The sequence below is a fragment of the Hyla sarda genome, chromosome 2, assembly GCF_029499605.1.
Source record: "Hyla sarda isolate aHylSar1 chromosome 2, aHylSar1.hap1, whole genome shotgun sequence".
NCBI lineage: Eukaryota > Metazoa > Chordata > Amphibia > Anura > Hylidae > Hyla > Hyla sarda.
In genome coordinates, this window is record NC_079190.1 from 84,809,214 (window position 1) to 84,822,349 (window position 13,136).

The following is a 13,136-nucleotide window of genomic DNA, read 5'->3' on the forward strand; positions in this document are numbered from 1 at the left end:
GCAGATACACAATGCAAAGATTAAGTGAACGTCTCTCCTTTTTATCTGCTTTCAGGTGGGATTTTTATATTGCACACACCTGTTACTTGCCCCCAGGTGAGTTTAACGGAGCATCACATGCTTGAAAGAATCTTATTTTTCCACAATTTTGAAAGGATGCCAATAATTTTGTCCAGCCTATTTTTGGAGTTTGGTGTGACATTATGTCCAATTTGCCTTTTTTACTCCCTTTTTTGTGGTTTGGTTCCAATACACACAAAGGAAATAAACATGTGTATAGCAAAACATGTGTTACTGCAATCCTTTTCTGTGAGAAATACTTCATTGGGGGGGGGGGCAAACATTTACAGCCATGACTGCAAAAACAGACGTTGTCCCCAAAAATCTGATAACGTGTGGAAAGTCCTTTGCTACACATATAATGCCTGGACTGTACACAGTTCTCTGGCCACAATGTTGGATGGATATTTTGAAATAATTTAACATTAAGCCTTCTGTCTGCTCAGGTAACATATATTCTCAAAACACCTAATGGGACTTTCCTCCCTCTGTGTAGTATATGCACACTTGCCTCTACACTAAACTAGGTATGAACATCATGCTTGGAATTGCCGAACAATTTCCTTAGGTTTGGGAATCAGTGAACTGTCTAATGTTCTGGAAGCTGAGCATATGGGCCAGCCTCCTATATAGTCTATAACCCTAGAGGTCCTCAGCCCAATGCTATCTCTTTGTGGTTATCTCTTCTATTAAATATCTACTAAGAGCTCGCACCCTACCCTGCATTTTGCTTCCAATAATTGCTATTGAACAGTATACAGATTTAGTATAATATAAACACAAGCAAAGGTAACGTCAGATCACCCGGAGTCAGTTTCCAGCACAGTGAACGGTGCAAAGCCACACCGACAATATGAGAAATGAGGTCTCGTAATTTATTGGGATGTAAATAAAATCCTTGAGGTTTATTTTGTTGATGCATAGCACAGAGCAGAACAGAAGATCAGTGACCAGTTTGAAGTGTCTGAACAACATACTAGTATGACAGAATGTCCGTACGGTTCATCCATAAAATAATCAAGGATTTTATTTGCATCTCAAGAAAGTGCTGAACTTTCTGTATAAGTATATACTTTTAAAGCTGCTGATGTTAACGAATGTATGGTAACTTCCTAGGTCTGGTTTCAGATAAGCATAAGACAGGCTTTTTGTGTCCACATTAGACTGATCCAGGTTCTCATGACCCAAACTAAAGTATCATAAAGGCCATTTACAGTTGTCTGAAACTGGCCTGAGTGGCATAGGTTTGTACAAATCACTAAAATAATGCAATAGGCTAAAGTTGTGCTCCAATAAATCAGAAAGCTTGCTTACATGACTTAGAAAAAGTAGCATAATATGAGCCAGTTGTGAAGCTTACAAACATAAGGTAAATTATATGTAATGTAAGTATTGAGCATGGGATATATTCTTACTTAAACCTTAACTATTAGAATAGGATGAGAAGATACCTGTATAACAGAAAAACTGAACCAGAAGTGTTAGTTTAAGATTGTTGAGAAACTTGCTTTATGTGATGCCTTAGTAAAGTGATCTATTAGTCCAATGAAGATTTTTTTTTATTTAAGAATCAGGGAGGTTTTAAAAATGTAGACTACTCAAAATACTCACAGTAAATTTCAAAGTATATAGGCAAAGGGCAAAAAGAGCCATAAATAAGAGGGGGGGGGGGGGGAAGGGTCCCTAACATTTATTAAAAAGCAGCAATAACCTTTCAGGGAGGTGTGAATACACCAGACACACTGCAGGACAAAAGCATTTAAGGACCCTCATAAATGCAGCTTATTGCAGGCTAACACTTCAGTGCGAAGTTTACTTTGCTTGAGGGGGAATTGTTTAAGTTGGCGATCAGATGAATGCGTGACAGATGAGCGCACACCTGGGAGGGACAGATATACACACACATCACAAGTGATTGCTCACAACTAAGGACCGTTTGATTAAATAATAAAGGAACCCATCACTAAAGAAAAAGTGTATAGCATGTTTACATGAAGTTATTTTATGTTACATAAAATGGCAATACCATGGTGCTATTAAGTTGTAAATACCCTGAGGCAGGGTTCCTCTTTCGTTTGTGTAACAATGCGGTTTACATCAGTATGGTCACAGAGTGGCAAGAAGTGCATCAATAGAACGTACAAAAACTCTTCTGTGCATTACTAGTAGAGGCAGGAATAATAAAGATAAACCTGATAGAAAATAATCACTGACAAATGATTATGTACACTGTTGTGCAGTAGAATCTTGATACTGTTGTACAATTAAACATCTAATCTTTCCTTCAGTAGCCTGACATTAATTTCCACATTATTGTTAATAATGACTTCAGTCAATATTTACAAGGTGGATTTAATTTCATAATTTTCTTTTAAGCATTTTACTTTTATATAATTGCAAACAACTTACCTTCTTTGTGACAGGCGAAACACTGACCCCAAATCTTTGAGCTCTCTCTTTCAGCTTATCCATGTTTACCTATAAGAAATAATAAGTATTAAGCAAAAAGACAATTCTGGGGGGAGGGACTGTGTACATCTATTCATCCTGGAAATAAAACCATTAACGAAAAAAAAAATACACTTACCGGGGTTTTTACTCCTGTGATCTGGCCTAAAAAGTACCATGGATAAAGTTAGTAAACTGACTAGTAAACAAAATAGGAATATGGTGCTATAAAGCGACTGCAAATGACTCACCTTTCTGCTCAGTAGATGGAAGACCAAACCTTATAAATGGAAAGAAGAGGAGGAAAGTGTTAACATTATCATGCAATATTGAATACTTCACTCAGCAGAATATCTATCCCCCTATAGAAAATAGCACCCCCCCCCCCCCCAAACACACACCACACCACACAGAATACAATTTACCGCATGGCACGGGCTGCTTTCTTATTGTCTGCACTAGCAGGGACCCCAAACCTCTCAGCTCTTTTCTGAAGTCTCTGTAACAGAAATAACCTTATATCAAATATCTTTAATACATTGGCCAATAAACTAGAGAAATATAACTGATATGTCTCTTCAGCGCCCACATTTAAACAGTAACTTTGATTTTTGTCTGACAGCAAGATACAGGTTTAAATTTCCTGCCATATTTGTAGCCCAAGACTTGCCCAAGTCTAAAACTATCAGAATACAGACTTTACGGAAGTCCTATAGCCTATAGCAAATCTGTATCCACATCCCTTTAGCAGTGGGCAAGACCTGGGCTACAAAGTTGCTTGAAGATTTAAACAGGTATCTCTGCCATGAGATCAACATCAGAGTTAAACTTTAAACTCTATCCTTTATGAGCACCTGAAATAAATAATGTATACTTCTTTAAAGAACAAGGGAAGCTACTGAATCAATCCCATTAATAAAATGGTATTGCAAACACTGAGCAACATATTAAACATATAAATTAAAAGTGCTCTGTGCAGCTGGATTATATTAAGACGTACATTAGAACACCTACATATATTCAATTATTCAACGACAAAGGTTTATCATAACATGCAAGAAATAATGCCCCCTTTCTGGCTCTGCAGAGCTTATTGAATAAAAATAAATCTTACATCAGCTTCAGAAACTGGACTAGTAATTTTCACCAGCTTCTTCTCTGTTTCCAGTCTGAAAAAAAAAATATAAAATATAAAAACCACAGGAGAATTAGAAATATAAGACTGAGATTTACAAATGCTTATATTATAAAAGTAGTATTTACATCAGTGCCAAGCTATTAGAATGAACAAAAAAGTAGTAAAAGAAATGCAAAGGGCTTCCCATACAAGTGACAGAATGCAGATTATATAACGCTAACATTTAGTGCTTACAATATTTATTCTTTTAGCTACTGAAGTTCTTGTTTACAAAAACATAAATGACATTATTACTTGTTATCTTCAGAAGAGATGAACTGTTACCAATACACAGGTGCTACACAGATAAGAATTTCAGATTTTAAGAGACCAATTCTCTTTGTATGTAGGCCATCCTTTTAGCTATCCACACCCAGACTGATGTAGCATATTAAATAGACATTTTTAATCTCTTTGAATACATGTATTGTATTCTCCAAAATGGACCCATTACTAAAAACTATTTTTTATAACAAACAGAGGAGGCGCTTTAGCCAGAAGTCAGATTTCACCTGTCACTTTGATAGCTGTGATATGATCCAATAGTTATGGACAACTAGTCTCACTTGTGCGCTAGTTTTCATAAAACACCACATTGTTTCCCAGAGGAAACATGTTTAATGGGCAATAAGTCTATTTATAGTCAGGGGATGAAAGTGTCACACTTGTCCCTGTGGCCATGGCACGAGAACATTTTCCTTCTAGGAAGTTCCCAGGCTTTAAAGGAAAAAGAAAGTCAAGTGGTGTCAGCCCTTAAAAAGATTTCTCCCATAAAGTGTGGATCTTAAGAGCCCCATAAAGACAGAGGTGCTCGCTCAGGGGGAACGCTGCAATGCTTTTGTTCCCAAATCCTGGAAGAGGTTTTCCCATGGGGCAGTAAAAGGTTTAACAACCTTCACAGGAAACACGGTGGGGTCAGAGGACAGGACGTGCCATTCCACACACCCCAGAGAAGTCAATACTTGCTGTATGTTTTAGGGCTCATCAAAAGATGCAAACATGCAATTTTCTTTATGTCCCTAGTTCGGACAATGTAACATTAGGTCACAGAACAATATGTCCACTTTAAACTATTCAACACCAAGACCACCATGTATGTCCGGCTAATTTAGAAAGACAGGTTGTCCATCACCTTCTCAGCTCAATATCACCTGCAGAAAGCTGGTATCTTAGTATGATTGCATATATAGTGAAAAGGGCACAGAATGAAAGCAGCAGTAACATGCTTGTTAAGATTTTTACAGCCCCCCCCCCCCCCTCCAAAGCTTATTTGCAGAAACTAAATTAATTCCAATAAGACCGAAAACTTTTTATAATCATCTAATGGGAAAAAATATAACCATACCACGTGAAGTTAGCTGACAGGAACACACAAATGCTCTGTGATAGTGTGGATTACCCCTAAAACAAGCTGATTGGTACAAGACACAAGTCCCAAAAATCTCTAAATATGCCCTATGAAGCAGCAATTATACGTACCTTTCTGCAGGATCACAAGGTATATGAGACTTTTGGGATTCTTCACCTTTGTCCCTGGAAGGAGAGTTACACACTTGTTGATGTTGAGACCTCAAGCCTGTTCAAAGCAATTAACGCCCAAATAACTTATATGCATGTCATGTGGGTGTTAAGGCAGTAGAAAGCGGGCTCAGAAGCAGGGCCCGCACCATACTCAATGGGTGTGGATGTCCCCATTAGATTCAGTTTACCAGCAATCAAGTTGGAATATATATCTTATTTTATATATATATATACATATATACACACACACATACATCACATCGCCTATTTAATTAAATAGACAAGCCCTCACAAAGATCTTTCAATGGAAAAGTTAAATAGAAAAAACAGTTAAAAGGACATTTACTAGGTTGTAGTATTTTAATCTAAAATTGTCTACTCGGTAGATGTGCAACCTTTACCTTGGCTACCTAAGATGAAGGGTGAAAAGGATGAAAGTGCTGTAAAGCAGCAGTTTTAGTTAATGCCTTTGCTAAAGAGAGTGTATACTGCCATCTGCTGGAGATGATGAAAACTACACCTAGGCTTTCCAAAAACTTGCTAAGGCTATGTTCACACGGTCCAAAATGTGCAGAATGTCTGCCCAGAAAACAGTCCAAATTCCACACATTTGCATGTTTCACCGGCGCTCAGACTGTACAGAAATGCACCATCTTCGACTACAATGAATTTCTGACCAGAATCTGTGGAAACAACTTACAGGTTCATTGTTTCTGCGGACGCCAAAAATATGGATTTGCCGTCGTGTGTACGCTGCAGCAGAATCCCATTAAAAGCAATGGGACTCTGCTGCAGCAGAATTTCAGAGTGGAATGCCACCGTGTGAACATGGCCTAAAAGGGAATATGCAAAGCAGCTGAATTACAGCACCTTTTAAGTTACATTTTCCTAAACATCAGTTTTTCTATTCAACTACAGAGTTTTAGAAACTGATTGGGATTTAATGCCAGGTCAGAGATCTCTCCAGAAGGAAAGATCATCAGCAGACAATGCTGCTTCAGGGTTTGTTGCCCCTGGTTAGTCCTGACTTAGCTTGTGATAGGCTTGTCGCCTAGGGTAAAGGTGGTAAGATTTCTCTTGCTCCCTAATCCGGAACGCCATGCCTAAATCCCAATCAGTTTCTAAAATTCTGTAGTTGGAGTGAAAAAAGATTTTTTTTAGGAAAAACTGCCTAAGATGGTAATGTGAATGAGCTGCTTTGCAAATTTGCTCTTCACATAATGCCCAGTAGAGTGCCAATAGCCTCTGAAGTTCCACACACCAGTAATGGTAATCTTAAAATGTAACATGTACATTGTTTTATTGGCTGTAGTGTTAAGGAAATAAACTATTACTAAGGTTTCTCCTAGCAGCCTTTTCATATTTTTATATTACTTGGGTTATATAATAATTTCCAGCCATCAATTAAAGTTCTCACATCGGGGCATTCCTCATTTGCCAAATGAAACCTCTGTAGGTAAAGGTAATTCAGCAACAACAAGCAGAATTTAGGAAGAGAACGAAAATCCAATCCATGAACATGGAATAAAGCAATTGATGGTTAGGTTACTGTGCTCACAATTGGTGCAATGACCTGAACTGATCTTTTAGTGGTTAAAGGCTGCAGTTTCTCCTCCCTACGCTTCCTAATGGTGAAAGATTACACGTTTAATGTATTAAAAAGCACTTTTGTCAAGTCTGGATGCGTTTACTAACCGAAGATATGTAGACATACAGCACATTTAAAAAAGGAGTACTATGGAACTTTTTTTCTTTTTTTTTTTTTTCTCTTTTCTTTTTTATTATTAACCCTCCGTGCCCGGGCTGCAAAATGAAACAAAACCAACTTTAACTCACCTGGCTACGTTCCCCCGTTGCGCCGATGTCTGTGTCCCTTTCTCCGGTCCCTGTCTTCTTCCTCTTTCTGTGGGTCGGTGAGTCACTCTGCTCTCAGCGGGACATTGCTGCAGCTGGTGAAATGCTGAGAGCAGAGTGACTCACCGACCCACAGGAAGCGGAAGAAGACAGGGACCGGAGAAAGGGACACAGACATCTGAGCAACGGGGGAACGTATGTTTGTTAAACCCTGTAAAGTTTGTTGTTTTGTTTCATATTGCAGCCCGGGCAAGGAGGGTTAATAAAAAAAATAAAAAAAAAATCGTCATAGTACTCCTTTAATCTGCAGCGGAGTGACCCGAAATCAGCAGGAAAATCTGCAGACATTACAAATGGATTCTGTAGCATGGCCATTTGAGGCCAGGCTGTGGATCTGCCACAGTTTGTTTTTTTGCTTCTTTGTGTATTCACATGTATTGTATCTGTACATTATTTTCAGTTTTTACAGTATACAACTAGTCTGCTATTTGGGTCTTACAGTCAAATAAATTCTGTGTGAAAGACAGTCAATGCTCTTCCATTAAGCTGCCCTGTAAGTAGTGGAGATAACTTCTAGCTCTTTCAACATAAAAACTACAGCAGTAAAAAAAAAAAAAAAAAAAAACTTACTTTTGATGACTTTTCCTTAAAAGGTAGGGGTGTTTAAAGTTGCCAGAAAACCTTTAGAAGGGTCTAAAACTTTCTATACAACTGATAACAAACACTGAAGCATTAACATAGTAGCATTAACAGTAGGACTACAGAAACCATGGCAACAACTATACCTTTTCTGTATTGATAGCCCAGCTTAAGGCCCAGCGGTGTTACCGCACAGATGTTAAACCCATCTTCTACATGCACACAGCTAAGCACATCTGCACTGTGGAGATTGCCATCTTGTGTGGCATAATATCCCCCTTCATCGGCTTTCTATTCATTTTCATTGAATGCTTTAGGAAAACACTGAAAGGCTCTGGGACCCCTCCAGTGAAATATTTATTTAACAGATTTTGTTATAATAATGCATAGTGTGATGCACGTCTTCATTTATGTGTATACAACTCACATTATAAACCAGTATGTCACTCCTAGATATAAAAAGGCACAAAACACAAATTTAAATGTCAGCTAATCCTCCCTTAGTGACATCAGAATACACAGAGAAGATTACGATGAAAGTTTATCTGAAAAGATCCTTTGTAATCTGCATGGGAAACGGCCTCATGAAAAGGGAAGAATAAAGGGTAAAAAGAATTGTTAGGTAGATACCCTGCTGCAGGAGCTAAGCCCTTTTCATACTAAAACATAGAAAGACAGGGCAAACATCTATGGCTTAAACCCCAAGTTTATCTAAGGACGCATAGAAAACTGTAACTTCCAAACATACTCTGTTCTAAGATAAGAAAAAAATAAATCCATTATCTTCTTGATGAAGGAGTTATTCTTTATAGAACATAATGGGCTGATGTGGATTACCTAGAAGAGATTCTTCTCTGTGCTCCAATTAGCTTCTGTGCAGTTTTTTATGTTGCCGGAAAAAACTTGTACAGAAAAATAGATCATTTTTTCAGTACTTGACAAATACAAAAATGCACAAATCAGAATAACATAGAATAAAATAGAACATTGGCATTGTGGGTCAATAGTTCTAAATTTCAATTCAACATTACAAAATGTATATCAGGACAGATTGCCCCGTAAGTTAAAAAGCAGAAAAACTAAAGGATTTTCTCTATTCAGTAATCAGATTGAATGACAAGACAGTAGGAACACTGGAATGGCACATGAATGCTGCATCCTTATCATTTACAGCCTCTGCCTAGGAATGATTGGTGTTCTCAGTAAGGTGGTGGGCCCTGCAAGAGGTCCAAAAAACAACCACTCAGAACTTTACAAAGGCCAAAGTTGACTGATGTCACTAGTCCGACCACTGCTTCAGAGCTGAGCAGTGGTCTGTAACCTAAACAAGCTGTCAACAAGGTCAAGTGAAAAAAGCCATAGGGAGATTTATCAAAAACTAAAATTAGAGATGGCTAAGAGCAAATATAGAACCACCTAAAGCAATGCAACACTTATCTCCTACGGGTAACTCCTCCACCATCAAGCCCCCAATTTATAAGACCTTAAACCATGGCGACCTGCAGGACGGTGCCGTTGCCAAAATTTGAAGGCGACATTGATCTTATTCGATGGAAATCTACGCTATCATACTCTCTTGTGTGTGGTATTACAACTTGGCTCCATTCACTTCAGTGCCACATACAACCCGAGCACAGGTGACGTGCTTATTTTGGAACAAATCAGCTCTTTTGCAAATCCTGGATAACCTCTTGTAGGGGCTTTTTCCTACAGCTAATAGGTCAATGAGAGGAACTCCTGGTTGTGCCATATTGGAGGAAAGAAGGGTCATTCCATGACCCCTAGATTTTTTTTTTTTATCTTACAGTAAAAAAAAAAAGCTAAAATTTTAAGGGAAACAAAAAATCCATTCTACAAAAAAGTTACAGGCTGCAAAAATGCATAAACAAGTGTACTGGCAATTGGGATGGCATGGGCATCACTGTTATGGCAATATTTGGTTGTGATCCCTAAAACCAGGGATCTCACCTTGTCCTTTCAAATTTGTCAGTACCCTTTTGAGAGATACATACAGATAATTATAGGGAACTTACAGAAATTTTACACTGATTACCTATCCTCGGGAAAATCCATCAATGTCTGTTTGTCAGGGAGCAGACAGACAAGCAGCATACACACAATAAAGTGGGCTGGATGCAGATGGCTCCGTTCATTAGGTAATGCTGATGGATGGTTACTGCCGCGCAGCTCCTATTCACTTCAATGAGAGCTGAGCTGCAGTGACCTAGGACTGCCATTACACAAAAAACTGAGACATCTGCATCCAACCAGTTTACTGTGTATAGGCCAGACCCACGGCTCTGTGGAACAGCTGATTGGCAAGGGTGCTAGGTATTGGTACCTGCCGTTCAGACACTGAAGGCCTATCTTGAGCCCAGGATTCAGATCAGATCACATTTTAATAACAAAATGAGATAGTTTAGGTCCATATAGGTAACATAAATCACAGAAGAGATTGCAAAAACGTGATTTTATTAAATAGATAAAAAGTGTATGTCGACAGGAGAAAAATTATATATATATATATATATATATATATATGAAAGAACCCTCTTTGGAAACAAAATGAGTGAAACTGGCATGTCAGAAAATGTAACAATAAATCATGAATAGTTGTAAACTTGGAAGTCATATATGGCCTTAATGATGACTCCAGTACTGCAGACAGACACAACCTATGATTAGTCACTTACAGTTACCGCCAGACTGGAACCTAGGTGGGTCATTTATAAATACTGTCAAGCAGAGCATACAGGTGATGCTTATGGACAGATGAAAAACATATGTCCAGATCATCACCTGTATGTTCTGCTTGGCAATATTTGTAAACCCATCCAGGGCCCAGTTTGGTAGTAACCATAAGTGACCCATCATATGTCCGTCTGAGGTACTGAGAGTTGCCTACCCTTGCCGAAAGTCATCATTTATGTGAATCATTTTTAAAATAGCCCCTATTATGGCCATAAATGACCTCCAAGTACACAACTATTATGATTTATTGTTACCTTTTCTGACATGCCAAATTCACTGCTATATATGCTAAGTAGTCCTGCCAATCTGGTACTGGATTCTTTTTTTATGTTTTACCTTACTATCTTGATAGAGATACGCTAGAGCGATGAAGTATTTAGAGATGAGCGAAGTTAATGATTTGATTCGTCACAAACTTCTCGGCTCGGCAGTTGCTGACTTTAGCCTGCATAAATGAGTTCAGCTTTCAGGGGCTCCGGTGGACTGGAAAAGGTGGATACAATCCTAGGAGAGAGTCTCCTAGGACTGTATCCACCTTTTCCAGCCCACCGTAGCACCTGAAAGCTGGACTAATTTAAGCAGGCTAAAGTAAACAACCGCTGAGCCGAGAAGTTCGTGACTAATCGAATTACTGTAAGTTCGCTCAACTCTAGCAGTATTACCTAGACACAAGTAGCTGTCTATCCTACTATTTCTCCTGAAAACCACCAACTTGTGGAGGAAACGTTTTGAGAGGATATCGATGTCAGACTGCGGTTAGTAGACTGACACAACTGTATGACTAAATGGTTATTGGATTAGATTTTTACTGCTATGATGAGTGGCCAATGTGAGGAACCTTCAGACATCTGTCAGCTTTACGTATGTCTATCGAGCTAGAACAAGCATATGCTCTAAGATCTTGATAGCAGCAAAGGTTGTGAATTCACTATCTATACCCAAGAGGGTTCTTTCCTTCCCCCCCCCCCCTCTTCCTGTCGAAATACACTTTTTATCTATTGAATGAAGTAACAATAGGTTCAATAGGTTGATTGGTCCATTACATGTCCATGATTTGCATATGTGACTTACTGTGAGCACCATATATGTAAACAACATTTATTGAACTTACTTTTCCTCTGGCTCGTCAGTAGGTTCAGCCTCCTTAAGTGGAGCATCAACAGGCTTCTGTTCTTCTTCCTGCAATACAAATCCCAAGAAAGCTGTATGAGTACAGATTTTAGAAATGCTAAACCTGATAGTGTGGAAACAAATTTAAATTGGTACCTGGCAAAAGGTACTAAAATGTGTTGTGCTGACATTTTAATTAAAGGGAATCTGTCACCTATATATTATGTAGAGCTGTAGACATGGGAAAATAGTTTAAAGGAAAAACATTTATTTTTCCAGAGGACTTTTTAAATAAAAAAAAAGACGCAATCAGACTTGCAACTTTGGGTAATTGCTCCACTTTTCCTCTGCATAAGTTTTAATAAATTTCCCCCCTATAACCTATAATATTATTACTCTTCATAAATGTATCCAGGCCCCTTTCGGATTCTTATTCAGTTAAACATGAACACTTTCTCTTGCAGATAGTTCCATTGTCTCACTGATCTTACAATGCTCCTCTTTGGTCTGTGTAAACATTTTCTTTCCTCTGGGCATAGAGTATGCCCACATGTTATAGATACAGTCCTGGGTATAAATAGATTATGGGAGAGATCTCTGTACTGCCCGTGATAATTGAGTCGCCCCTTTTTTCTAAACTAACTATAAATTTGATCTTTTTGGGTACTGTAGTCCTCCCATTCCCCTTATTACTCTGTGTTCCAGTCTTTGAACCCTCTCCAGCTCTATATCGTTCTTGTACACTGGTGTCCAGTACTGTACACAGAATTCTATTAATCCAAGAGAACAGCTTTAATAAAATGGCAGTAACGCTAACTTAAGATATTACCTGAATGTTTCTGTTTTCACATTCTCTCCCAGCTCTGTGTCACATGACCAGGACTGTCAGATGTAAGTATGATAAAGTCACTCTCACATAGACACATCGTTCTAGGGTCTGAACCCTGAGGACATGTCAATATGAAATAAAAAGTTGATATGAAATTTCAACTTTGAAAGTAGCCTCAGTGTCTTTATGTCCACAAAAATACCCCTGCTGTTTCATTAGCTGTGCCAGTGTCGGACACAGCAGACCATAGGCCACAACTCCTTGACACTTCTTGTAGAAATAAAGACACAGAGGCTACAGTACACAAGAACCAGTTAAAGGATAATGTAAAGGAAAGCCAAACTGCCATCCTCCTAAATGTGACAGGAGCTGTATAACCATCATCAGTAATTAGGAGTCTTTATGTCCAGTCCTTACTGAAGGAAAAAAAAAAAGTACTTATTACCCAGGACGTGTCTGTATATTGAGGGCTAAGTGGCTGGTGTTAAAACTTTCCCTCTGCACAATTTTTATAAATCTTCCCCATTATATTGGCTAATACAATGGCTTTATTATGCATATCCATATAAATCACATTTATTCTGACATGTTATTACCTCAGTTTCTTCTCCCAGAACATCTTCCTCATTGGCATCCTCTTCAGCTGCAGTACAAAACATTAAAAAAACAAAACATTAAAAGACAGAAAAAGGAGATTTTTGTACTCACCGTAAAATCTCTTTCTCGTAGCCTTCATCGGAGGACAAC

At 38.4% G+C, this 13,136-nt stretch overlaps 1 protein-coding gene across 2 annotated transcripts in view; it reads right to left on the minus strand.

The window, feature by feature from the left end:
• SARNP (SAP domain containing ribonucleoprotein) overlaps positions 1-13,136 on the minus strand; it is an 80,380-nt gene that overhangs the window by 45,358 nt on the left and 21,886 nt on the right. The window contains exons 3-10 of one of the 2 annotated variants that reach the window (XM_056562364.1): positions 12,986-13,032; positions 11,562-11,629; positions 5,165-5,218; positions 3,623-3,677; positions 2,934-3,007; positions 2,760-2,788; positions 2,648-2,673; positions 2,470-2,538 (exon numbers count right to left, since the gene is read on the minus strand). In XM_056562364.1, the coding sequence (XP_056418339.1) occupies positions 2,470-2,538; positions 2,648-2,673; positions 2,760-2,788; positions 2,934-3,007; positions 3,623-3,677; positions 5,165-5,218; positions 11,562-11,629; positions 12,986-13,032 (422 nt within the window). The remainder of the gene's footprint in view (positions 1-2,469; positions 2,539-2,647; positions 2,674-2,759; positions 2,789-2,933; positions 3,008-3,622; positions 3,678-5,164; positions 5,219-11,561; positions 11,630-12,985; positions 13,033-13,136) is intronic. The other variant, XM_056562365.1, reaches the window with a different exon arrangement.